Below are 27,042 nucleotides of genomic sequence, written 5' to 3' on the forward strand. Positions count from 1 at the left end.
TGATAGCATTAGTTTGCCCACATAGGGCTGCTCATTGCCTTTTGAAAAGATTTTCTATCTGAGGTTTTTAGGATGCTTCTAAGATTACAGCACCACAAGAAGACTCTTGCTCACTTGCAGTAGGTGCTCTCAGTGCATTGAGACAGTCAATTCCCAGCAGCAGAATTTTTCACAGTGATCAGATCTCTTCTCCGAGATCTTCAAGCTCTAGGAGTCTAATTACCTATAACTATAATAATGGAGCAAAAATAATTGGCTAAAGGGAAAATGTTAAGCAAAGAGCATTTAATAGCCCTACCTGCTTTGTTACATCTCCTACTTTATTTTTTATATATTGTAGTGCCTTTCAAGCGTCTCCCTTATCTGAAAAACACTGAGATCTGGTCTTCATTGATACATGTGTGTGCACACACGTATACATCTGCATGTCTCTTGTCAGCATTTTAGCTAGTTGATACATGTTTGCTGGTGTGCTTTGGTGGCAGAAGGGGATGTGTTGAACTTGGAATATTTCAGGGCAGCACCAGTTTGGGCTGCTAAACAGAGGACGGTAATCCCATGGAAGATGCACTGCTGTGTTTCCATACTTCTTTGTTGTCTCAATATGCCCTGTGAGAGCACAAACCATAACCTGAGGAGCCACAACGATTTTGGAATCTTTATCCCTTATAATACCTGGTTCATATATACAGCTTGAATGAGAGTTGCATTTCCATTCCACTCCACTCCTACATCACTACATGAGCTTACTGAGGCGAAGAAGAAGGAACAGAAGGAGAGCTCAAAAGGCTTTTGAGTATTGTCCTCCCCACTGAGTATGGAAGTCTGCTTGAGGAAACTCAGACCAAGCTGTGTCATATACCAGTTTCACTTCAGCTTTTGGAAACTGTAATGCCCCTTTTGTGCTTGCCTTGATATTTTTGCAGAGGGATAAATTCTAAACATCAGTTGTGCTGTTGAGTTTAATGCTGTGTCTCTCAGAGCAGCTGCTCACTATGCTGTTAGAGAGAGGAAACACTGCTTGACACTAACAACAGGTGCAGCAAAAGCCATTGCAGAACTCCTGAGAAAGCAGTTTTATTAAAGCATTTGCTGATTTCAAACCCTGAGAGCCATGACCTGTCCTAAATCTCTTAAAGTTGAAACAGCTAATGAGATTGTTCAAATCTTTAGGTTCATCCTCATTGTTTCCTTCTTTTCCAATACTATGGAGGAGTTCTGTGTGCAAGTTTCTAATTTTTGTATCATTGTTAGACCTTTGCATTATGCTTCCTTTGAGGAGGGCTTTTACCAACATAGCATCTTTTTCTCTTTGGCTTTCAGTTGCAGTACAAGAGAGTCTGTGGCTGTAGCAAACAAAAATGCCTGTGCCCTTATTCATATGATGGGGTGCTCAAAGCAAACAACTCATGTCCAAGTTTCAGCTATGCTCCCTCTTTCAAAAGAACAATATCCCCCAAGGTTATAAAGCAAAATGGAGAAATATTATGCATAATTCCTACACAGATCATTACTAGTATTTTGAATCCAAAAAACGCACTATAAAGAAGAAAACAACTCCAAAACCTTTCAGTCCTATATTTCAAGACATCTCAAGCTAGAAGTAATATTCTCCCTCAAGCTAATTAACCTTGGTTTTGTTACTGATATTAGAACATTTGTTTCAAAATAAGAGCTACTCTCCAATGCCTGGGAAAAGTCAGGTGGGGGAGGCAGATGAATAACTGCATGTTTCTAAGAAGTAGTTCTCTGGTACATGAAATTTGCAGTTATCTCATTGAAGTGAGATACTAATTTCCCCACTGAATTAATTTTTGGTGGTTCCAGTTTGGGATGAAGAGGGAACAATACTTTTGCTTCCTGTAGCAGGAGGCAGGAACTCTTGGAGGAGAACCCTGCTGGGTGTTACCCCAGCCACGCTAAGTTCCTTCTCTGTCTTTGGAGCTAGCATGGTGACAGAAGGAGCTAGGGCTGGGTAACCCTTTCTCAGGCACTGGAGGAGCTGTGGTGACTGTGGAGCTCTCTGTACTTGGGGCAGTGTGTGCCATGCAGTCTGCTGAGCAAGGAGCACTGTGGCTGTGCAATCTTGTTCCAGGACCTCTGGGTGCAGCTCTTGGGTTTCCCAGCATGAAGTAAGCGCTTTCCTAGTTTTCCCTTTTACAGCTTGGCTTGGCTTTTGGTTTTATTCTCAGAATAGTCCTAGTGAACGTTTTCAGCTCCTCTTTTCCCAAGCTACATAATTGTAGACTCTTACTATAGTTAATTCTTTTAAGGTAAATTTTTTTAGCTGAGCATTTTAGTCACCTTAATCTTAGTAGCAGTCGCTAGGACGAAGCTTGTTAAGTCAGTGTGGAAGGTCATTATCAGTTCCTGCAGTAAACCCATGGTATTTGATCACTTTCAGCATGACAGTTGAGAAGAATATCAATGACTTAAACTCAAATTTATGCAGAGACTCCTGTAATGAGTTAGCTGACTGTATCACCAGTGTACAAATACTTATGAATTCTTTATGACTGGTTTGTGTATTTTTGCTTTTGGACATGTATTTTGTGAATTAACTAGTGTTCTTGCTAATAGGTTTTCTCAGTTGAAGAGTCTGAACTTGTCTCATAATAGACTGGGAGAGTTTCCTGTATCACTGTGTGAGATCTCCAATCTGACAGAGCTTAATATTTCCTGTAATGGACTTCATTACTTGCCAAGTCAGATTGGCAAGCTGTTGAAGTGAGTATGTTCTTTACATCTGTGATCATAAGTACCCTTGGTGCTTCAGCTGAGCACTACTGATGTGCAGCTACTGTTTTTGAAAGTGTGAAAAAAAAAACCCAGGGCAGCCTGTTTTATCCATGAAGGCTGAATAATTAATTTGACTCCAGCAGAAGGTCAAGATGTGCAATCCCTTAATCACTACCAGGAAAACATCACAACTTCTAGCGCAGAAAAGATAAGGAAACTTAATACAGATAAAGCACTGAAGGCAACTGCATTGTTTCTCAAATAAGTCTATGTGCATTTTTCTGCAGCTTCAGAGTTGTTTGATTTTCTGCATTTGTTATTTGAATTTAATATTTTCAGTGCTGATGTAATTTCTATTGAAGTTTTAATATATTGTACAAACTTTTCTGTGATAACTTCTCACAGGGGTCTAGTGATTTTTGTCAGCACTGGTATGTTTGATTGTGTTCTACAGAATTAGCTGCTTTTGTGTTAGAGGATTTTAACATGAAAAAACTTGAGCAATCCCCTCTGAAAATTTTGTCTTAAAGTGTTTGCTGGAGTCTTGTCCATTTTCCCCAGTAGCTACCCCAAATGCATAAGAGCTTAAGCTTAGGTAAATTTAATTGCAAGACTGTTAGTACATTTAGATAAACATGAATAGATGTTTATCTAAATGTACATATGGATAAACATCAATATTGAAATGTTGATTTATTGTGGCCTGCTTTTCCTCCAACTTATATCTTTAAAGAAGGAGTGTCTGCAGCCACCCTGGATGTGAACAAGTAATTTCCACAATAATCTTCTAGCCATATGCAAACTGTGAGGATAAAGTTGTATGTAGGCATACATTTCCTGGAGGTGTATAGCTTAGTTATGGGTCCAGTTATCTTGATGACTCCTTGAGCCCTTATTCATAAGAACTTTTTGTGGCCTCAGATTTCATTTCTACCACCACTAAAAACAGAAAAGTCTCTGTTGGAACATAATCACAGTAAGGGAATTGTATACTTGGGATCTGAGTCTCAAAAGCCATACAACCTTTGAAACAATTCATCATACAACAGAGCTACCTTATTTTCTGAGTATGTGTTGGAATGGACAACTAGAGTGTAAAAATCTTCTACTAGTGCATTAGTGTGGTAGGAAGTGATTAAACTGTGCCATTTGTAGAAAATTAAGTAATTAGGTAAATATCTTTCATTTACAATGTAAGTACTGGTTTGTATTTTGCTTATGTTAACTTACAATCTTTGGCACAACTGGAAGTTCCAAGCCTATTACATGTATGATAAAAGTACTTTAGTAAATATACATGTATAAGAATAAAATTAGCTGTTATTTAAAAATAACTACATTGAGATCAGGTAACTATATGAGAAAATTCACTGAAAATATGATATGTGATGTTCACTGCTCATTGCAGAATTATTTTCTTTCTCTTTTTCACTGTTGCAGTCTCCAGACCTTCTGCCTTGATGGCAATTTTCTCACATCCTTACCAGAAGAGATGGGAAACCTGCAGCAGCTCAGCTGTCTTGGGCTTTCCTTCAATAACTTCTGTGAACTGCCAGCAATTTGTGAGAAACTTGTCACCTTAGACAAGCTAGCCCTGGCAGGGAACTCGATAGAGACCCTGGACCTGGCAGTGCTGAACCGCATGGGTCACATCAAAAGTGTGGACCTGAGGTAAGGGCTGAAACTGGCAGGTGTCTATAAAACAGATGGGTACTTTCCATTTACAGCAGAGGATCTGTGCAACTTCTGGTACATTTTGCTATAATAACTAGGTTCACTTTTTTCTCTTACTGGTTCTTTAGCTTTTATGGAGTTCTGTTTCTGAGGGTGTGCAGAATCCACTTGGAAAAGCAAGCTTAATTGAGCAGTGCCAGATGCTGAATATGACCCAGCTCTCTAGTTTCCTCTTGTGATTTGCTGTTACCTTGAGCTTTGGTAGCTCAAGAGATCAAACCTTGATCTCTTCTTCCCTTCTTTGCCTACCTGCCCTAGAGATGTGATCCTGATTCTCCAGGCTGCCAACTGCAGATCTCTCAGAAAGGGACAAAAATCTTTTTGTGTGTCGCAAGGCAGTCTAGTATCTGTTCTCTGCATTAGCTTCCTGTGTCCATGCAGAGTAGCTGCCCCTTCACCTGGTTTCTGTTTTCTAGACTGGGTCTTTTTTCAGACTCGCTTAAGAATTTGGGAATCATTAAAATTATTATGTGTAGCAGTGTAGACAAAGGAAATGTTTTTCTTTGTATTCACTGCCTGAAATTCACCATTGCTTGTCACACATTTCATTCACTGTGCTTGCCTCTGGTATAGCTTTCACCAGAATTCTTCCTTTCCTCTTCTTTCTTCTCTCTTACCAATGTCCACTGTTCAGTGTCTTATTTTCTGACTTTTTAACTCATCTCTGAGTGTTTAGGCTGAACAACTTGAAGAGAGCGGCAGCTGACACTCTGGAGGGGAACAAATCTTTGGCTTACATGGATTTACGAGACAATCAGATGACAGATCTGGATCTGAGCTCCTTGGTCAGCCTGGAGCAGCTGCACTGCGAGCGAAATAAGCTGAGAGAGCTGACACTGAGCGGCTTCTCCCTTCGGGCCCTGTATGCCAACAGCAACTGTATGTCTCTTTGTCTTCTTCACCTGCCTTTTTCCTTTAAGCCCTGAGAGCAAAGGAAAACAGCCTTTTGCCCTCTCTCACGCATTTAAAAAATACTTACATTGATGTCGTTGTGGTGAAACCATATGCAGTGGGTCCTGTGAGGTTAGCTCCTATGGGTCACAAATGCATTGGTGTACACAGGCTGTGTAACAGTATGGAGATTGTGGTGTTATGTCCAAGGAATTCATGTTCCATTGAGATCTGTTTGGGAGCCCACAAAGAAAAGTACAGTTCTCCCTTGTTCTTGTGCTCCACATGACAGATGGAGAAATGGATAGTGAGACACTATAGTGTGTCATATGGTAGATGTATGAAGTGTGAACTCCATGATGGGAAGTATCAATGGGGACCTTGAGTCTCCATAAAGAAAGACTGTGAGTCTCATTTCATAACTAAGCTGCATCTCTGTGCTGTTTTCTCTCTGAAGCTCTGCAATCATACTTATTTGCTTTACTTCATCAGGTCTGACAGCTGTCAATATTTACCCGGTTCCTGGTCTACTGACATGTCTAGAACTCTCTCAGTAAGTGATAATACACCACAGAATTTAAAGCAAGTATCTGGACATCTTGAGAGCAATTAAAAACAATAGAACTTCAAAGCCCAGTACTAAACAATGATGAAAGTGTCCCAGACCAGAAGCCCTTCTGAACCAGTATGACCTTTTCAGGTGACTTCACTGTCCTTCAGCTGTAGGCTGTGATTAGGAAAAAAAAATTCAAGTAGGGACCACTGAACTTTGGCAGCTTACTGAACTGAGTGGGGAGGATCTGTGGATCAAACATTTAGAGTAGTTCCGAGTGATCTCTGCTGTTGGTTTCATTGCCTACATCTGCCCTTGGAGCAGCATTGTGAGACCTGTAAGATAGGATGCCCTGCCAAGTCATGAGCCAGTTCAGTTTGCATTATCCGTGACTAACTCAGATGCTGTTCATTTTTTGCCTGTTGCTTTTTGTTTGGCTGTCACTAAAATTATGCAGCATTCAGTGTCTTTTCCATATGGAGTGCTGGTTTCTAGCTTTTCCCACTTGCTTTTCTCAGCAATCAACTACAGTGTGTCCCAGACTGGGCCTGTGAAGCAAAGAAACTGGAAGTTTTGGATGTGAGCTACAATCTACTCTTGGAGCTTCCATCGAGGTCAGAAAACCTTTGTAAACAGAGCTGAGCTTTCTTCTACAATGAGCTGTCTGGGAAGAGAAAAGCAGTGCTATTCCTGTTGCTTAATTCCTTGTTATCTCGAGATACTTACTCTCACTTACTTTTTCTGTGTAGCATCATAAATGCTCTGTATTCAAATGTTGGAAAGAACTAGTTTCTAGGTCAGCCTTTTGAACAGTAGGGGCTAGGTAATTCTGTCCTGTGCTTTTGGCTGCTACTCCAGCTATTTGCACCTGGCATAGAACATGCTGCTGTGATTTATATGTGTTATTATCATACTGTCTGTAAACACAGGTCATAGGTGAGACCCTAATACATTTTGCATCATGCCACAGCAATTTCATGTTACCTTTGACAGGCAGTTATCACAAAAGGACAATTCAGCTGATCTCAAATGTAGCTTTCACAGTACACCTCAGCCAGCTCTTTTCTCCCTATTTCCCTTTCAGTTTCTGTAGAAATGCAGTGAATGAGAGCCAAGAACGAATATAATTTTGCAGTTATTTAGCCTAGGAAGAAGCAAACCATAAACATTCTCAGTCTAATAAGGGAGTTTGATGGGGGTGTGATTTGATAAATGACACAGTGCCTGGCGTAAGTTGCACTAAAATTGAATGGAGAAGTGGTTAACAGGGAAGAAATGCAGAACATGGGTTGGAGAAGTTGAAGCAAGAGACATAGGAGGTGAACAGCAGTGACATTCCAGTGATTGTCACAGAAAAACTATATACATCAAAAGCAAGAAAAGGACATAGCAAAGATGTAATAGTGAGACCTTAGAAGAGAATTTTAGCCAATCCAATGGATTAAAGGGACGAAATTTTAAGTATATTGTGCAAAGAATAATTTACTGCCTCAGAAATAACACAGGAGTGTTAAGCCGCTAGTTAAAGCTTTGAATTTATGTTGGCACTGTGGAAGCACATCTTTCTACCTACAAGTGACAATAGGCATTTAAAGCATTCCTTTGTGACTTCTTTCTTTGTCTGCCTGAGAGAATGCTGGGCACATGCACACCAACTCGAATCACAAGATACCAAAGAGTAGTAGTGTAGAGGGAAACGAAGATACGCATCCAAGCATTCAGAGAGACTTGAGTCATCTTACCCTGTGTGTTGTTCTGCTTTATAATTGTTTACATTTTATGGATCAGTGTATATTTTAATTTTTCCCTGTTGTACAAGCAAATTAAGTGGATTAAATACTACCTTTCCCACTCTGTGGATGTCAAGAGGAATGAACCAAGTTAAATAGAAAACCCTGTGTCTTTCTAGGATCCTCAGAAGCTTAAGTCTTCGGAAGTTGATGGTGGGGCACAATCATCTGCAGAGCCTTCCACCTCTTCAAGAACACATTCCACTGGAGGTGCTGGACCTTCAGCACAATCTGTTGACTAAACTCCCAGAGACACTCTTTGTCAAAGCTCTGAAGTGAGTGTCAGTATCAAGCATCTTTTGTCCGCATTATCCTTTGGAGTGTATGGGCTGAAACTGGCACCTGTGTGACTGTCCTTGCAAGGTGCCATTTGCATAAGAGATTATGAGGTATGCCCTTGATGAGGAGGTTATTCAGGTGCCATAAGGGAAGCCATCAAGCTGATCTGAAGGAATCAGTCCATGTTACTGTATAATTACAGGAAAACAGAAGCTGCCAGAAGAACTTTGTCTTTAAAAGTAGTCATAAGTTCAAGTGCAAAGAAAAGAAGCCAGTCAGATTCAGGTCATTTGAGAGCAACAAGAGAGACCCTTTACAAATGAACAGTCTCTCCTAACTGTATTCACACAGGAGTTAACCCTTCTTTAAAGAAGCTCTTCTTTAAGTAAAGTTTTATGTTGTCTGCTTCCACCAGTATTACCCATGGGCTTTTCAGTACTCACTGTTTACTGTAAAAATGCATCCACAGTGCATATAGCTAGTAAGTCATTAGTAGACTCACAAATCGTATTGTGACTAGGGATGTTACAGTATTGTCTGGCTTCCTGTCTCATACTGCTGTCTACGCTGGCATTTGTACTGCTGCTTTTCCTTGTTAATGGAGTGGTTTGCATGATGTGAAGTCTGATTCTTGCGCTTGCTGTGGTTAGCCTCAGGTACCTGAATGCATCTGCCAACAGTCTGGAGTCCTTGCCCTCCACATGTCCAGGGGAGGAGAGTTTGAGCATGCTGCAGCTGCTATACCTGACTAATAACAACCTCACAGATCAATGCATCCCTGTCTTGGTGGGACACCCAAACCTACGGATCCTGCATCTGGCAAACAACAACCTGCAGACTTTTCCTGCAAGGTAAGTCAGTAAGGCTGTTGGGCAAGACAATGCTGGGAGTAAGCTGCCACCTCCCCATGATTATACATGAGTCAAAGTCAGAGTGAGATGCTCTTCCTGTGGCTTGAAGACAAAAACCTGACATTTCTACACACAAAGGGAGGAGAAGCATGTTAAGGGGGATTGACACGGGGTAGTGTTGGCTGTAGGTTTTCCTGTTCTAGTTAAGGTGCCATCCAGTGGGACCAAGGGATGTACCTTGTTGTGTTGCATGTGTGTGGGGATGGGGTGATATTTCTTTGCAACTTCAGCACTGATGGTGAAGAGTGTGTCTGTTGTACAAATCCAAGCCAGTCTTGGGGACCCTGCATCTTAATAAAGCATCTCTTAGGACTTTGGATCTCCTGTCAGTAAATCAGAAAAGTAGCTCGTCAAGGGCAGTGTCTATAGATACCTCATCTGCAACTTCAGAAAGTGACAAGTTCATGTCTGTAAGATACAGTATTTTTTTGTTTCCATTTCAGCAAACTTAGTAAGCTGGAGCACTTGGAAGAACTGAATCTGAGTGGAAACAAGCTGAAAACAATTCCTACAACGGTTGCAAACTGCAAGCTGCTTCATACACTTATTGCACACTCTAATGAAATCAGCATTTTTCCAGAAATCCTGCATTTGCCCCATATTCAGGTATTTGTATAGAGAAGATAAAGAGATATCTGGGTAAAGTTTGGGCTATACAATGAGTAACTGCTAGGAGAGAACAGGAGATTACAGCAAGGCCAAGTGCGAGGTGCTGTACCTGGGTCAGGGCTGCCCCGGTATCAATCCAGACTGGGCATGAATGGTTGAGAGCAGCCCTGCTGAGAAGGGCTTGGGGATGCTGCTGGGTGAGAGGCTGGATATGCCCTGGCCATATGTGCAGGCACCCAGAAACCCCCCCACACATCCTGGGCTCATCCCCAGTGGCATAGACAGCGGGTAAGGAGGGGATTCTGCACCCCTGCCCTGCTCAGATGAGATCCCACCTGGAGGGCTGCACCCAGCTCTTGAGTCCTCAGCACGTCAAGGGCAGTCAAGAAGGACTTAGACCTGTTGGAGTAGGTCCAGAGGAGTCCATGAAGATGATCAGAAGGCTGGAGCATCTCTGCTGTGGCAGTGGGCTGAGTGGTTTGGCGTTGTTCAGCTTGGAGAAGAAAAGGGTCTGGAGTAACCTTATTGCAACCTTGCATTACCTAAAGTGACTAAAAGAGAACTTGAGAGGGACTTTGAACAAAGGCATGGATTGATAGCATAAGGGGGAATGGCTTTAAAGTGAAAGAGAGTAGGTCTAGGTTGGATATTAGGAAGAAACTCTTCCCTATGAGGGTGGGGAGGCTGTGGCACAGGTTGCCCAGCGAAGCTGTGGCTGCCCCATCCCTGGAAGTTTCAAGGCCAGGTTGGACAGGTCTTGGAGCAACCTCTTGTAGTGGAAGGTGTCCCTGCCCATGGCAGACGTGTTGAAAAAATGAGCTCTAAGGTCTCTTCCAGCACAGACATTCTGTGGCTCAATGATTTTGCTTGATCAACCCGAGAAAAGGCCACAGAATATGCATTCTAGATCTCTCACCTTTCTGAGTTGATCAAAGATCATGTCATTCACCTTTACCCCGTCTCTGACATTTCTGGTTTCTTGCATTTGAGACAGTGGGCAGTGTTAAATAGCTAGGTAGGTTTGCAAATAGAGCCTTTCCTTTATCTTTGGTGTGACCTAGTCTTTCAGTATTGGAGTCATGGCTATTACAGGTTGCTTATAAATCATTCTTCTTCTGACAAGTCAGATCCATTTCCATGACCTGTGTATGAGATAAGTAGCAGGGTTGTATGATGTTTGTAAGGAGCACTGGAGTAACTGATGACACAACACAACACAGTATTTTCTTTGTCATGCTGTTTGTTGCTACTGCAGTTTGTGGATTTGAGCTGCAATGAGTTAACTGAAATCCTAATCCCTGAGGCACTGCCAGGTGCCTTGCAAGAGCTGGATCTGAGTGGAAACACAAACCTGGTGTTAGAACACAAGACACTGGATATCTTCAGGTGAGCCATTGACATGTCAACCCAGTAGTGACCTGCACAGGGAAGGGTAACTCTTGCCAGGAGAGGAAATGGGATAGTAAAGTAAAAGCACTTTATCACTGCATGGTGGAATAACATTCCCTGCCTGAGGCAGCTGAGACTTACTGTCTTTGGGAAGGGAAAAGTCTGGGTCTGAAACATCAGAGCAAGGAATTTTTCAGGTGGTATGAAGTTTTCCCAGGTGTCTCTGTCATAAGCAGCCAGGCATCTCCAGAAGACCTAGACCTTAAACTCCTTTCCTTCATGCAGTTTTTTCCACAGACTGCTGTCTAAAACTAGACTGGACAAGGTCCTAAGGCCTGTTCAGTAGGTTCTAGAAAAGCATAACTTCTGTTCTCTCTGTAGTCACATTAGCACACTGAAGATCGATGCTAAGTCCTCCCTCACGGCAGACTCGGCACTCACTTCTGTCTTCTGGAGTCACGGAGTAGCTGAGATGGCAGGCCAAAGAAATAAGTGAGTATTATGGTCTGCTGAACACTGACACTGTCTTCTCAGCATACGGGGCAGAGTGCACTGCTGAGCACCCAAGCAGACCTGTTTTGCCCAAGAGCTCATCCTTCCCTTTTTCTCTCTGGATCTCTACTAAGTCTTGGTAACTCATGTATCCACATTACCTTTTGCCTCAATTTTCACACTTCCCAGTACACTTGAACTCTCCTTCCCCCTGCAGCAAAGATGCTTTTTCTCTTGCCAGCTGTGCCTGTGGCCCTCTCCTGCATGTAGTCAAGGAGGATTGGGGAGTTCCAATAATAAAATGCAGCTGTACATCTCCCAGGCTAGTGAACGTAGGGATAGTGGCTTTGCTGCCCTGTGAGAATGGCACTCACAGCAAGGTGCCTGATGGCTGTGGTTTTGAGAACAAGATAATTTTTTGAGACATATTAACTTAGCTTGTATGCTTTTCTGACAGGCTGTGTGTATCATCCCTGGCACTGGGGAGCTTTGCAGAGGGGGTAGAGGCTGTGTATGGCATGTTTGATGGTGACAAGAACGAAGAACTGCCACGTTTGCTGCAGTGCACCATGGCTGATGTGCTCCTGGAGGAGGTACAGCAGTCTGACACCATGTTCATGTCCAACACCTTCTTGGTCTCCCACAGGTAGGACAGTGAGCAGGCTGGTCCTGGTGGGACTTGCATAAGGTATATCAATGTTAAGTGGGGTGAGGCAGCCCTCCGGAATGCCTGTCAGTAGAGTCAGGAGCCTCCTACACCTTCTCCTCCAACAGGAAGCTGGGCATGGCTGGGCAGAAGCTGGGTTCCTCTGCTGTCCTTTGCTACATTCGTAATGAGGTCGCTGATCCAGCCAGCAACTTTTCTCTGACGGTGGCCAATGTGGGGACGTGCCAAGCCGTGCTGTGCCGAAGCGGAAAAGCACTGCCTCTCTCCAAAGTCTTCAGTCTTGAACAATGTTCAGAAGAAGCTAGGAGAGTCAAGGAACAAAAAGCCATTATAACAGAGGTTGGTTTGGACCCTTTTCACTTCAGCTTCCACACTCACATAAAAGCTGGGCACAAATACATGAGCTCGGCTGTCTGCATAACATTATAGGGGAGAGGGTGACATGAAGGTTCTGATCTAGTGCTTCCTGCTCTGCTTCATTTGCTGATTCACTGTCCAAAATTGCTAAATTTTAGGAATTTGCAAATTCCTAAAACTCTTTGGCCTAAGAACTATGGGCACAGGATGACTTGTAGTATGCAAAAGTATTAAAATTATTTCTAGAAAATCTGTGAAGGTTAACTTTCTAAACACTTGGAAATAACAGGGAAGTTCCAAAGAGTGGGAAAAATACATCTGTAAAGATCTTGAGAAACTAGTGCCGATCACTGTAGTTGTGTGCTCAGTGGGTCCTTTTAAAAGTATCAAATTGCTAGATAGCAGTATTTTTCATGAGCATAATGGGTAACTGTGTTACAGCTCTTCAAGGCGTAGCACTGTGGCTACTGACTGAAAATATCTATGGGATTAATGTAGCACGTTAAATAGTTTAAAAACTGGCTCATTAATGGATTCTGAAAAAGAAATGTGAAATTATTGTATAAGAGACTTCCCTGTGCATCTCATCTGCTGGATTTTAATACTTGGCGGCAGCAGCAGTGCTGACACCCGGAGGATACAGAAATTAAGAACACTGAAATTAAACTCAAAACGCTGACTTGGAAAAGGGACTGAGGGTTGTGGGCACTTTTCTTTATGGGAGACCACTGCCAGGCTGGCCAGGAGACCGTCCAGCAGAAGGGGTTAATACATCCTGATTACAGAAACAGTTTGAGATACCTACCTGTTCTTTTTATCCTCGGGTTGTAGTGTCCACATTTCACAATGCAGTTATACATTAATAAAGAGCGAAATACTTCAGATAATACACAGAAATAGTTTAATGTCTGGGTAACCTGTCTTGCACTGAGAAAGTTGAAAGTCACTGTCTCGTACTAAAATAATAAGTTTCACATAAGACTAATCAGTGACACTCTCTGATCAGTGTACTGCAGGTAGACTAGCTGCACATTTCAGAATTTTCTGCTACAGTTCTTCAGAGTGCAACAAAAAGTCTTGTGGGATAAAAGTGTGTTATTGCCAGCATGGATGATGGCGGTTATTGTACCTGGTCATCAGTGAATGTTTGTGCTGTAGTACCTGCACCTAGATCCCTTTCTCCAGTGCTGCAGCTGTGTAACTGGCATTTCTCGAGGCTCCAAACCAGCATATGAGCAGGGGAAAGTTTGTTTTCTAAGTGATCCTAATAGCACATCCAATGCTACTGCCTTATTTCTCTTGTCTGCAGGACAATAAAGTCAATGGTGTGACTTGCTGTACTCGGATGCTGGGCTGCACGTACCTGCATCCTTGGATCCTGCCCAAACCACATGTCTGTTCCATTCCACTGACTGTACAAGATGAGTTGCTACTTCTAGGGAACAAAGCTCTCTGGGAACACCTTTCTTATGCAGAAGCTGTCTCAGCTGTGCGGCACATACACGACCCACTAGCTGCTGCAAAGAAACTCTGCACTTTAGCACAAAGCTATGGTTGCCAAGACAATGTTGGTGCAATGGTGGTATGTCTGAACATCAGTGAGGACAACTGCACGTGTGAGATGCACGGCCTCACTCTGACAGGCCCTGGGGGATTTAGTTCTACCACCACCAAACCAGCAACACCTTCATGTAGCAGTGGAATTGCTTCAGAGTTCAGCAGTGAACTGTCTGCTTCTGAGGTTAGCAGTGAGGTGGGCTCTACTGCATCAGATGAACACAGTGCTGTTGGTCTTGATGGCAGCTTGCTACCACGACAAGAACGACGTTGCAGCCTACATCCTGTGCCCCCCTCAAGCATCTTTCAGCGCCAACCTTCCAGTGCCACCTTCTCTAGCAACCAGTCTGACAATGGTCTAGATAGTGATGATGAGCAGCCTGTGGAAGGTGTGATGACAAATGGCAGTAAAGTGGAGGTAGAGGTGGACATCCATTGCTGTAAAGGAAAGGGTCTGGAATTAGAACTTCCTGCTGCAGAGTACAGCTCTTCTGCTCCAGGGCCAGAGGATGACTCTGGGCTTGTACTCATCATTCGGAGGCAGAACAGTGTAAACAGCAACACTCTGCAGAGAGGGGTTAAGGAGAAGTGTGGACTCCAAAAATCTCTTTCCACATGTTGTCTTTATGGAAAGAAGCTTTCCAATGGCTCCATAGTGCCCTTGGAGGAGAGCCTCAACCTCATCGAAGTAGCGACAGAGGCACCCAAGAAGAAGACAGGCTATTTTGCTGCTCCATCCCAGATGGAGCCAGAAGATCAATTTGTGGTGCCACATGATCTGGAAGAGGAAGTGAAGGAACAAATGAAGCAGCACCAGGAGGATAGAGCAGATCAGGAGCTGAAAGAAGAACATGCAGCATCCCTGCCAGAGGAGTTTGACACAGCTTTGTAACCCTATGAGTACTATTCCCACATTATCTGTCCCAGGAAGCTCTGTTTAATAAGGGCTGTCATGCCCTCTGAGGGAGCTGGGATCTGAAAGGAGTACAGATACCTGCTGCTTCCTTAATGGAGTTGAGGAAGAATCAGGAAGGCCAACGTCGGGGCTGCCCAGTTAACCACTGTAGCATCTCAGCTGTTCTATGAGCACGCAGATCAGCAGCTAAACTCTGTGTTAGGGACTGTCTGGTAAGTCCTTGAACCCTGAGGTTCTGCCAGCTCTGCCAGAAAGGGGCTGGTGTGTGTGTGTGTGTGTGGGGTGAGGAGGCTGCTGAGGGAGAAATGCTCAGTGTTTAGAGTCCTGTGAATATTTCTGATGCAGTGTCCCACCCTCCCCCCCAGCATCTGACTTTGTTATTCCTTGAAAGAATTCAGACAGTTGCAATGAAGCTGACCTGAGAATGGTTTCCTACATTAATTGCAAGCACTTTTATTTATTGCACTTAAACTGTTCTTTTCCCTTTCAGCCCAGCACTTTATTATTTAGGGTTAGGGGAGAAAGGACTCTGCAGCAGGTATGCTGTGAACTTTTCCCAATGGATGTTCTTAGGACAGTGGAGGACTCAGGGTACCAGTGTTCTGATGAGCACTGGTGTAGGGGAGAGCGAAGGTTATGGTGGGATCATTCTGTGCAGGATGAGAAAATAAATAGCTGAGTGATAAGCAGGTGCCAAACAATGCATTTTATATGGAGCACAGGAAAGATCAGCTCAGGACTGGTTGATTAAGGCAACATGTAGATCTAGTGGTTCTAGCTGCAGAGCACAGACCCACCTCAGCAGCAGCCTGGCCACCTTCATCATGGATGCTTCACAGCAGAGGCTTCTTCTACAGAAGACATGGGATAAAGCCAGGAGCTTGTGCTTGTCTCAGTGGTCAGCCAGAAAAGCCAAGCTGTAAACAGTGGTGTGCTGCTCTAAGACTGGCAGAAGCATCCAGTGCTCTTTTCCATCAGCATAAACCTGTGCTTTGTCAGCTGCAGTGTCTTTGCTTGCCTCTGGAAGCAGGAGTCATATTCCAAATACACAGCAACCAGCATTTCTTGGTATGTGCCCAATTTGGCCACAAACAAGGTGAAACTTGTTCCTGCTTAGCCTTCAGCACAAAAGCAAAAGTTAAACTTTTCATCTTATTAACATTTTTTATCAGCACTGAAAAAGATGTTTAAAACAGTCCCACTAATGATGAACTGGCTAGTCTGCACTCAGAGGCCTTGTGTTTCCATTAGGATTTTTGGTACAAGGTGTAAGTTGGCTGCTCATGTCGTCATCTTGTATAAGAGTTGTGGAGATCACTGCCTCTGTAGCATGCAGATTTGTCTTCCTTTCTGACAGAGCTGGATAGCAGGTGTCCTTGTCATGTCAGTGGTGGTGCAATAATCCTGACTGTGATGTGGGCTAGTGCCTTTTCTTCATTAATTATATATTTATGAAGAAAACTTAAACATTTCTTCTGAAGAAATCTGTAAGGCTTGAGTTGTCTATTTTGGGATCAAATTTGGGCCTTGCTCAGAAGGAAATACTGTGCAGACTATTTGTGGAATTCTGTCAATATAGATCTTTTCACAAAATCTAATGGAATTTTACTGAGATTTCAGAGCACCTTGAATTTCTTATCACTAGGAAGAAAAGGTATTTCTATCATGCATGAGGAGGAACATTTTAGGATATGCTCTGTGCTAGTTGCAGTGTAATCATGAAACAACCCAAATTTTTGCAAAGTTTAAACTCTCACAATTTTGCTTGTTTAAATGCCTCTTTCATTTGGAACTGGAGGTTGAAGCTAATTCTTAAAATCACAGGAACAACAGTATTTGAATCCTTTAGGCAGAGGAAAAGCAGCAGAAAAGATTCAGATGCTAAACACCAAAACTCTTTCATGTTATCATCATATAAGTATGCAGGAGAAGTTAATCCCAAATGTTTTCAACTGCAACTTTTGATTGTCACTGGTGATAATTTTACCAAATATCTGTGCCTAGCCTCACAGTTTCTGGTACCTGAAAGGGCTGTAGAACAGCCTCCATTCAGTATGAGACTGGTGCAGAAACCCTTATTTCTGAGTAAGGCTCTGAAAAGCCCTGCATGCTGAGTAGCATGTATGAATGAAAATCAGCTCTCCATTTCTTGCACTGATATGGAAAGTCCAGTGTGTCCTTGCCAGTCTGAATCAGTAGTATTGCATGCAGAATTGCCACAAGGAGGTAGTAATGAATGGCTCTACCTAGCTCAGTGTTGAAGGAATAAGGAAAACACATCTATCTGCAATAGAGCATGCAGATTCCTGAACTGCACCTCTTAGAGGTAGTGGAAGAATGGAACAGAAGGAATTCCTACTTGAACTTTTTCTTCAGTGCTGTCTCTGGTTTTGAAGCAGAAAGGGAGTTTAATTACAGCCAGCTCCTGTTTTCTATGGGTGTGAACTGTCATGGAAGACATGGCTTGTTATCTTTCTTACATTCCAGGCAGAATCCACAGATTTCTGTGAAGCTGGTATTATGGACTCCGGGCAGCACAGGCTGAGTTGACTTTACCTGTTCCAAATAGTCTTTCTCTATTTGACTAAGACAAGTGCTGGTGTCCTCAAGCAGCTTTTGCGTATTTTCCACGCGCTTCTTCCAAGGATTAAGCTTTTCCATTTCAGCCACAGCATTGTGATGCTTTTTCTCCAGTCATCCAAAATCTTTTTCATGCATTAAAAATAGTGCCTGTTCATCACAAAAAGTACTGCTTTTTCCTAGGCCAGTTTTGGGTATCAGCAAACACACTGGCATATTTTTTTTCACGCGAATGTCTTGGATTTTCTAACACAAGATTCCTACTGCTGAGACATGCTTCAAGGTCACTGTCATCCAAAGAAAAGGGTTTTTTTCTGACATTGGTCAGACAGTGGCTGGGTTATCTTCATCTGTCTAGTGAGCACAACTCTCAGAACAGAGTGCTTCCCTCCACTACCTTTTGTTTTCCTTCCTCCCTGTGTGTCACCCCTACTTTATTTATTAACACTACCTTAGATTTCAAGCTCCCAAGGAGCACTGCTGTATGTGGAACAGGTATGAAAGGGTGAGTTTACTGAAGGACTCATAGCAGGGTATAGAAAGTGTCTTCCCAGTTATCTTTCTGTTCTCCAGTCCCTTCCCTGATTTTTGTTTTTGGAGTTTGCAGAGATACTATGTGATCATCACATAACCACATCACTGAGAATGTCCCACTCATTTGCAGACTTGCTGTTAGAGAGGGATTCTCACCTTGAGGTCCTCAGGCTATTTTGTCCCTGCTGAGCAATGCAAGCCCTCCCACACTGCACACAGCCACAGCCAAGGAGGTTGCTGGTCCATCTCTTCAGTAATTCTGGCTCTCCTGATAAGCATACTTGCTGAGAAAGGTACTCTGAAGGCACTGCTCTGTCCTGTCCAAAAAGGTTTCTGTAAAAGGAACCCATAAAGGTTATATTGAGTGGTGGGTAACAGGGGCTCAGGTGTTAAAGGTAAGAGATAGCCCCCAAGTTGCCCCTAGAGCAAGGAACAGGCCCCAGTGGAGGCAGCATCACAGACTGTTCATACCAGACAGGAATCTTCAGTTAGATGGGAGGATAACATCCTGTTCCAAGAAGAAGGAAGTATTCCCCTCTCTCAGGGACAAGCTGCTGTGAAGTCTGAAATCTTTCCTGTAGTACACAGGACCTTCAGTCACACGTAAGGCTTTGGACCTGTGGGGTTTCTGCACTCCTTCCAGATAGATGCTGATGGCTTTTGCGTCACTTGCCAAAGGCCTTTCTTCAGGCAGATCTCCTCTTTGCTCTTGTGCAATCATTGTCTGCTGTTCTATTGCTCTCTAAAGACTCAACTGTACTTTTCCTCTTTTTTCACATTTTAAAATGTTACCTTTTTTAAATGATTCATATGATCTGGCGCATGTTAAATATTGCAGTGTACCAACTGTTTACTAAATGATCCTTTTTCATGTTTTTTTTTGTTTTTAAAAAGGAGAGTATTTTCTGTATCCCACTCTAGCATGCACCTATAAGGATCCCTGTTTTTATTGTGTGTGGGGGTAGGTTGTCTAATGAATGTGCCCTCAGCACTGTGGCCTGTGTATTGCTTTGGAAAGGCAAATAACGTAAGATTGTTGGAAAACACTAGTCCATTGAGATGTATAGAGAGGTTCAGGGAGGAAGAGTATTTTTGCATTGAATTTTCAGCTGACTTAGCAATAAAGATTTTTACTTTCATCTAACAGCTTCTTCTGATTCTGTTACTGTGCTGGAAAAAATCTCTGCAATATCCCAGTCAAAGGTAGCTGTGTCTAGCAGCAGCTGTGCTGTAGGTTATTCACTGAGCTCTGTGTGCTATTTCACTCATCAGCCTTCCATACAAAAACTTCTTTCAGAACACTGTGAGGGTAGAATTAGGCTTACCAATTATTAAGGCAGCTTTGTTTCCTGCTAGAGGAATGCTGCCCTGTGAACTTGCTCTCAATAGCACTGTACAGCTCTAGAAGTAGCTGCAACAAGAGAAAATACAGAAATGTTAACAGAAACAGGACAACAATGGACTGTCCACGTAAATCCCTGTGCTGAGACACTTGATGTGAAAAAGCAAAAATACCCTGAACTAAAAACAAAATAAATCAAACAAACCCCAAAGCAGCTAGTGTGTTCCTACTTGGCATCTGTTTTACTTTAGTGTCTCTAGTTCAATAGTGTTCCATGGTTTTGGTAATTGTGAGGATTTGGTCACTGGTGCCAGTGAAAGAAGACCTACATATAAGGCAAAGCATGTTTCTAGTATGTTTAGTTTTTTTTTAATATGGGCAGAACTCATCTGTGAAACTACAGCGGTTCCATCCTCATATGAACAATGCACACAGTGGACACTGCTCTGAAGTGGCATTTTATTTTAAGACATGAGTTGGTGATTCTAGTGCTACTTTTCCCAGTTAAATTTCCTATAAGTTTTTCTAAAAAAAAAAAAATTAGGAGCAGCGTCTCATTTCTCCAACTTGTACACTGAAAATGTATTTTGAAAATAATATACTTCTATATTCAATCACCCATTTGATCTCATAAAGCTTTTGTCTGATTATCCCAATCCAGGACATCTTTTTAAGCAAAACTCTTGTATACAAGTCATATAAAAAGACCATTTCATACATAAATGCACCGTCTCCAGGAGTTTGAAAAGGCATTTTATCACAACTTTGACTGAGTTTGAGAGGTTTTTTCAGGATATTTTCATGGCTTTGTAAATGTCATGTTCACAGTGGTCTGTGAATTTTTTAATAATTTTAATAATTCCAAGAGACCTACAAGGAAGCAATATTTAATTGTCACAACCATGGGCCTCAGTCACTTGTTTTTAAGAGCTCTTTTCTCAGCAGTCACATGCCTTTTGTAGACAGTTTCAGCTACAAAAAGCTGTTCATTGACAAAAGCATGTAGTGGCAGTACTTGTGGCAAGGCCTCACTGGAGAAGAGGGCACCTGAGAGTGGGATGGAAGGGCTGCCTATGAGGCCGAGACAATCCATTGCATCAGCTTTGAGCCACTAATAACTCAATAATGCAAATTCAAGTTACGGGTAACCTGACTCTACCATATTTAGAGCTGTGCTAGCTTGGTGAGTGTTCTGTAGCATTAAGGCTGTGCTGTCCAGAAGAAAGGAAAGCATACTGCTTCATCTCAGTAAGACTGGCAAAAATCAAGACTATTACTGGAGTGGAAGAATCATTTGAAAGTTCTTATAATTGCAGTGGCTTCTGTTTCTGTTCATGAACTGTCCTGTAATCTCTGACAGCTAGGCCTGCACTGAGCAGGTATGCCATGGCAGCCATGCAGCCCAGTAGGCCAGCAGCAATCTCTGCCCCATGCAGGCTGCACCAGAAGCCCTGATAGCCTTTGCTCTGATAAAGCTGCTCTCTCTCTTTGCACACTGATGAATTATAAACGCTCAGCAGAGAATGGAGGAAATAGTACAGAGCAGGCACAGTGCTAACTGCAATCACTATGTACAAGGTGCATTCAATCAGCAGCCATGCCGGGAAGTGCCACGGGACCTGCAGAACACTAACCAAAATTAGAACACAAGGGAAGACCAGGAGACACCCTCCCACGACCATCGCTGCCCTTGCAATGGGCAGCTTCAGTAGGTAGAAACGTTGGTCAAGCTGCTGGGCTCGCTCCCCCTCCGCTCCGCCGAAGCCGCTGTAGGCCCCGCCGTATTGGTAGTAGTAGATGCCCCCCAGGGCGGGGAGGCCGGTGTATCCTCCCGCCGAGCCACAGGACACGGAGCTGCAGACCAGGATCAGGACCGCGAGCAGAACCTCCACCATCTGGCAGCAGGCTGGAGGGGAGGCCGAGGTGAGTCTGCGGCCGCAGAGGAGCGCCCGGGAGGGAGCCGGGCCAGCCGCTGCGCTCCGCAGGACAGAGGGAGCGGTTCCCGCCGGCCGCGCTCACCCCGGCCCGTGTGCAGGTACAGGCAGTGGCGGCGCTCCAGCGACCCCGGCACGGTGCGGCTTCCTCGCGGCCCCTCTGCCTCTGGTGCGGCTACGGCGCTAAGGAGAGATGATGGCAGGGATGGCAGTGACCCGTCCAGGCCCCTCGCCGCCGCCAGCCCGGTCCGCTCAGCCCCGGCGGCGACCCGGAGCCCTCGCGCTGCCCTCGGCGCCCGCTGCCCTCGGCGCCCGCTGCCCTCACCGCCCGCTGCCCTCGGCGCCCGCTGCCCTCACCGCCCGCTGCCCTCACCGCCCGCTGCCCTCACCGCCTGCCCGCCCCGGCACGTTCCCCCCGCGCGGCACGGGGGCAGCTCCGCTCCGCCATGGCCCGGCGCGGCCCCGCTCCGCCGGCGCTGGGGCCGGGAGGCCGGGCCGGGCCGCCCCGGGGAACCGCCGGTGCGGTGAACTCCGTCTCGTCCGCTCGCCTCCGCCCCGCTGCCACTTCTCTAAAGTGGTGAAAGCTCCGACCGGGCTAGGCCCTGCCCCGCCTGAAGGTGCTCAGCTCCTCGGCGCAGGTGCGCGGTTTTCCGGCACCTGCGCAGGGTTCACCAGCTGCTGGGATGTGTTCCCGCTCCCCTTCGCTTCCACGGACACGGTCCCCGCAGCCCCTTGTGGCGATAACGTCTCGAGGTTTCTCACCTACCACAGAACATGCTTGTTAGAATCCACTGGAAACTGACTAAATTTATCTAAGTAAATTTTCACAATTGTACAAGTTCTGCCTTTTCCTGTGCTGTGAGTTTTGGTGAGTGTTCTTAATTCAGTTTTTCTGCCACCTCGTGCCTCTGTAAACTTCATCCGTGCCTCTCTATTTCTTATGCAAACCCACTCCCAGCTTCTCTGGGCCTGCCCTAGCTCCCCTAAACCCATCCTGCGAAGCAGTGATTGCACCTCTATGCAGCACTCAAGACACAAGTGCGCTGGCAGTTTACATCAGCAGAGCAACTGTCTGTCTTGTCCTGGCAATGCACAGCATTTTGTTGCTTCTCCAGCTGCGCCAGCACAGAGCCTGTGTCTCCACATACAGTCACTAACACCGTGGGAGCTGTCCTGCAGTGCAGCTGTGAGGTTCCAGTTCAGCCCTTGGCAGACCATGATCAGGTAATTTTCTTTAGATATGTTATTTTATATTTAGCCATACAGAATGAAGTAGACCCTTTTGTGTCTTTTTGCTGGAGGCCACTTCAGACTATATGATGGGACCTTTTTACTGACGATAATGTCCTGCTGCCCTCCGTCTGTCCCCCCATCCTGGAGGGAGGAGACCCCTTAGCACAGCAACCATCACCTTCCAACAGAGGAGGTGATGAATTATTCCTGTGGTTATTGGTGATGGCTGGAGCAAAGGCAAGTCAGGATCTCACCCATACAAGTGTCAGCATTTCTCAGGACGGGTAAGGGCAGAGCTGATTCAGGAAAGGGAGAAAAGTAAGGACAGCAGGACAATTTGAAAATACAGAAAACTCCACATTCAGGCAAATGATTTTATTCAAGAGTTTGACTAAACACTGTCTGTAAAAGCTCTTTGCTTTTACAGCAAAAGAATTGCAAAGAAATACTTTCATTACATTTAGGAAAACACATTTTTGGGAAAGGAGTTACACTGTCAAGTCTCAGACACAGTACCTGAATATGTGCCATGAGAGGCACACATTCCAAATTTGTCTCTAAAATGCAGAAATACATTTCCTCCATCTGCAAGGCTGGTGACAACAGACTGTTTCACCCTTCTGTCTCTACAGGAGCAACAGCAGTAACTCTATAGACTTATATGGTGAAAAGCCAAAAAACTGCACCTCAGCACTGTGGGAAAACACTCTCCTCAACACTTCACCTGATTTCACAAAGTTCTGGAGATCTGAAAATGCATCTTAGAATTTACTTAGGTTGAAGTAAGAGAGAAGGAAAACAAAAGAACCATTGCTTCAAAGCCCAGGTCATACAGAGGGGACAGAAATTGTGTGCAAAGTTAGAAAATGGAGAATCCATAGGGAGCTTAGGACGAGCAGTCTGGAGATAGTGCAGGTGCTCAGCTGGGAGGCTATTGCACACAACCTTTCATCAGCATATGTTGCATCACTCATGTTGACGTGCCAGAAAGCAGGCCTCCTTGCTGGATGGGTTTAAAAATTTTAGCAACCCTTTGTGAACTTTCAGGGTCATGCACAGTGCCATTTTTCTTAGTAGAGCTTTTGACTGAAAGGGACATGAAGAACTAAGCTGAATAATCATGAGTCACAAGAAGGGATGAAATAAGTGTTTCTTATGCAGAGTGTTGCTGCTGGTCATCCAATAAACTGAGATAAAACTTTCTTTGGATTTGTCTGTGATTTACTTGTTCAAAGACAGAGGCAGGAAGTATTGCTCTGTTGGAGATGTGTTCAGTGTTTTACTAGAGTGTTTGCTGCTAAAAAGTGAAGTATGAGCTTCAAGATACCACAGAAGTGAGTCAATATTTTTAAATTTCTGTTGCTATAATGAGAAATCTTAAAAATACTTTGTGTCACTTCACTCCTGATTAAAGTACTGTAGCTGAACTCAGCATCATCTTCTGGGTTCCTGTTTTCACTGCAACAAATACCAGTCAGCAGAACAGAGCAATAGGAAGTTGAGGATACCAGTATTAATCTTGTCCACTGTTTAGGCTTCTCTTTGTAATTTTTTATTATTATTATTTTTGGCTTCTTTGTTTCTGGCTACTTCTGGTATCATTGCTGTGCTAAGGGGAGGAATGATGTGGTTTGGCTTGCCATGGACCAAGAGCTCTGACCTGGTTCAGTGCCCTCCCTGGGAACTTGGAGGGTAAAGTGGTAGGAGCAAGTAATGAACTGCCTCATATGTCTCCAGTTTAAGGCAGCTGGGAGCTGCAGCACAATCACTGCTGAACACCACAACCAGATTTATTGACTGTCCCACATAAATAAATAATCACAGGGACAATGAGTGCAGCATGGTGACGATAGAGCAGTACTGTAGAAAAGAACTGGAGGTTACTGTGAATGACAAACTGAACTCAAGTCCACAATGTCATCCTGTTGCGAAAAAACTAACATTTCTAGGGTGTATGAACAGGAATGTCACATGTAGGACGTGTGAAGAAATTCTTCTGCCCCCACTTCAGACTGGCTTGGCCCCAGTCTTGCACACTGTGTTTCCAGAGGCGAGTGGATCAGCTGGAGGGGATTCAGAAGAAAGCAAAAGAAATATCTAGAAATACAACCTGTGAGAAAAAGATTGATCACAGACATCTCATTTCAAAAAACAAGCATCTGTTAACAGATTGCAAGCTTGTTAATAGAGAGGTGTCTAGACAACTTGCAAACTTGTAAAAATCTCTTGTCAAGAGCAGGGAAATACTTTGTTCACTCTGTTTGCTGTTGGCGTGGTCAGAAAACAGAGAGCTTAGCTTGAAGCAAAAGGGATTTATTTTAGGCACCCTCAATGTTTCTCACACACACTCCAACTCCACCATTTTATAAGGAGATGAACAGTTATTGCAGGAGTGGATTAGTCAGAAGATGGTAGGTTTCCATCACATAATTCAGTCATGAGAAGGCTAGCCTGTCTGTGTTCTTGTGAGAAGGAAGTGCCAGTGCTGCCCACGCCACCCACTGTAAGCGCACAGTGTCATCTCACCCCACAAAGCCACTGTGCCTCTTTCCGCACCACCCCCGTTAGCTGGTCACTGTCCCAGTGGCTGCAAGGCCATTGGAGGACAGCTGCTATGACATATCATGCAACAGCTCAAGTCTCTGAAGTTGTAAATCAAACACAGAATATTCACTTACCTGGATAATATTTACCTGGATGTAAACAGACACAAGTCTGGACAAGATGTTTTCTTTCACTGTGCCTGTACTCAGGAACCAGCAACACTCACACTTTGTGGAACATTCTTCTCAGCATCTGTAACAGGAATAGCAAGTCTTTCATCGTGGCTGTTGGGCCTGTAGCTCACTGGTGCTTCCAACTCCCCACAAACCTGGAGTGTACTCAGTGTCTGTCAATGTGCTGGCTATGGACCCAGTGCCCAGGCTGAGCAAGCAAAGGCTCCTGTACCTGCTGGACTCTGTACACTCCCAGCACCACAGTGGTCAGAGCCTGCAGTCTGCTGAAAGGAGTAGACATAAATTGCTGGAAATTAAAGCAAAAAAAATTTTTTGGGGGGAGGGGGAACAAGTGAAGTGATTTGGTACCGACCCTGGTGGATTTTTATGCAGAGTACTAGTTGGGTGTCTGTCCCTGCACCTCCCAGTGCACCCTGAATTAGCAAAACTGTCCTTGTGTATGACCTACCTGCAGTCTGACAGAGACAGGTTTGTCAGTGCAGCAATGCTTGAGCCTGTGCTCTCCTCAAGCAGCTGTTTGTCAGTCCCACTTTGTGTCTGCAGCTCAGTCTGGAAGCCAAATTGCTTGGTTTTACTGGCTTCACCTCTGCTCACAGAAATGGGACTCTGGGAGCCTTGGTACCAGAGAAAGACAGTACCATAAAAAAATGCTGAAGTTGTCACTAGTTTCTCCTTCCAGTGGGAAGAGATAAAAATCAATTGCTCAAGCTACACAAGAAAGAGGGAGCTGAAGAGGTATGCACAAGATACCTGTGATGTTGACCTGCTGGGACAGAGAAGCAAACTACAGAGGGTGGAGGCAAGTGAGTGGGGTGGGATGTTGCTGGGGAGCATAGGGGCCTGACAGTGAAGAGAGATGACAGCCTTGCTGGCAGAAATGCATCCTGCAGGGTATGGCTGCCTCTTTCAGCGCACCACAGAAGGATGGCTTGGCCATATTTCTAGAACACTAATTGCTGAGTTGTGTGTTTATGCTTTTGTCCAGTGAAACACTGCACAACAAGGGGTGGGAGGATAGGGGTTGCATACCCCATGTGAAAGTGTCTGGAGGAGGACTGGAGACATTCAGTGAGAGGAGAAGGGCATTGTAATAGCAGGAGAAACCCACAGATGCAGTTGTACACTTCTGTCCCCACCCTGCTTCTCACCAGGTTCTCAACATTATGTAACTGAGCCTCCTATGTCTCCAGAGCCACATTTTTCCCCACCTTGGCAACAGACTTCCACTGTGGCCTTCCCTGAACCCCACTGCTGTGTGCAGTATGACGGGTAGGGCTCCAGTTGCGTCACTTTGGGGATTGTTGCTAGGCAGAACATACAGCATCGTCCTTGAGGCCTCCCAATGCCGTGTTTAACCCTGCCAGGGCTGCAGCATGGCAAGAGATGGGGCTAGCTGAGGGAAGTGAGAAAATAACCCATAGGTGCTTGGAGAGGACCTGCATGAACTTCCAAAGGTTACTCATGTCAGGTTTCAGTCAAAAGAAGAAAGAAATTGCGCAGCCTTCAGCAGAAGACAGTCCAAACAGCTTCAATACCAGATGTTGCTCTGTGAAAGGGTTTTGAAAGGTACTATTCCTTATCCAAAGGCCTTGGGGCTTGTTGCAATGAGAAGTCTGCCCTCCAGTCTGGGGCTAAGGGTCCTGGCTAGACCTGCTGAGCGTGCTCCACTGCCTTCCAACCTGTCTCCAGCCCTGAATCCTTGGCCCCCATTGTGGCCTCAGAAGTGCCCATTGCAATACTGTGGTCAACAGCAGGACATGGCTCCCCAGCAGGGCCAGCCCAGCTACAGCACTGAGG

At 44.5% G+C, this 27,042-nt stretch overlaps 2 protein-coding genes across 2 annotated transcripts in view; one reads left to right on the forward strand and one right to left on the reverse strand.

The window, feature by feature from the left end:
- Positions 1–19,471, forward strand: part of PHLPP2 (PH domain and leucine rich repeat protein phosphatase 2) — a 32,307-nt gene extending 12,836 nt beyond the window's left edge. Inside the window, exons 7-19 of the mRNA XM_058813755.1 lie at positions 2,581–2,727; positions 4,180–4,410; positions 5,150–5,352; positions 5,857–5,917; positions 6,436–6,531; positions 7,827–7,982; positions 8,637–8,837; positions 9,341–9,503; positions 10,762–10,892; positions 11,277–11,387; positions 11,845–12,033; positions 12,162–12,393; positions 13,721–19,471. Coding sequence (XP_058669738.1) covers positions 2,581–2,727; positions 4,180–4,410; positions 5,150–5,352; positions 5,857–5,917; positions 6,436–6,531; positions 7,827–7,982; positions 8,637–8,837; positions 9,341–9,503; positions 10,762–10,892; positions 11,277–11,387; positions 11,845–12,033; positions 12,162–12,393; positions 13,721–14,860 — 3,061 coding nt within the window. The 3' untranslated portion in view covers positions 14,861–19,471. The remainder of the gene's footprint in view (positions 1–2,580; positions 2,728–4,179; positions 4,411–5,149; positions 5,353–5,856; positions 5,918–6,435; positions 6,532–7,826; positions 7,983–8,636; positions 8,838–9,340; positions 9,504–10,761; positions 10,893–11,276; positions 11,388–11,844; positions 12,034–12,161; positions 12,394–13,720) is intronic.
- A 373-nt stretch (positions 19,472–19,844) lies between these two features.
- On the reverse strand, positions 19,845–26,955 carry MARVELD3 (MARVEL domain containing 3). The gene is given in 6 exon segments (XM_058813363.1): positions 19,845–21,288; positions 21,291–21,457; positions 21,664–22,036; positions 25,186–25,272; positions 26,454–26,549; positions 26,925–26,955. Coding segments are annotated over 6 exon segments (1,398 nt in total). The 3' UTR covers positions 19,845–20,644.
- Positions 26,956–27,042: the final 87 nt, after the last annotated feature.

Source organism: Ammospiza caudacuta, chromosome 13 (assembly GCF_027887145.1).
Source record: "Ammospiza caudacuta isolate bAmmCau1 chromosome 13, bAmmCau1.pri, whole genome shotgun sequence".
In the NCBI taxonomy this organism is placed as follows: domain Eukaryota; kingdom Metazoa; phylum Chordata; class Aves; order Passeriformes; family Passerellidae; genus Ammospiza; species Ammospiza caudacuta.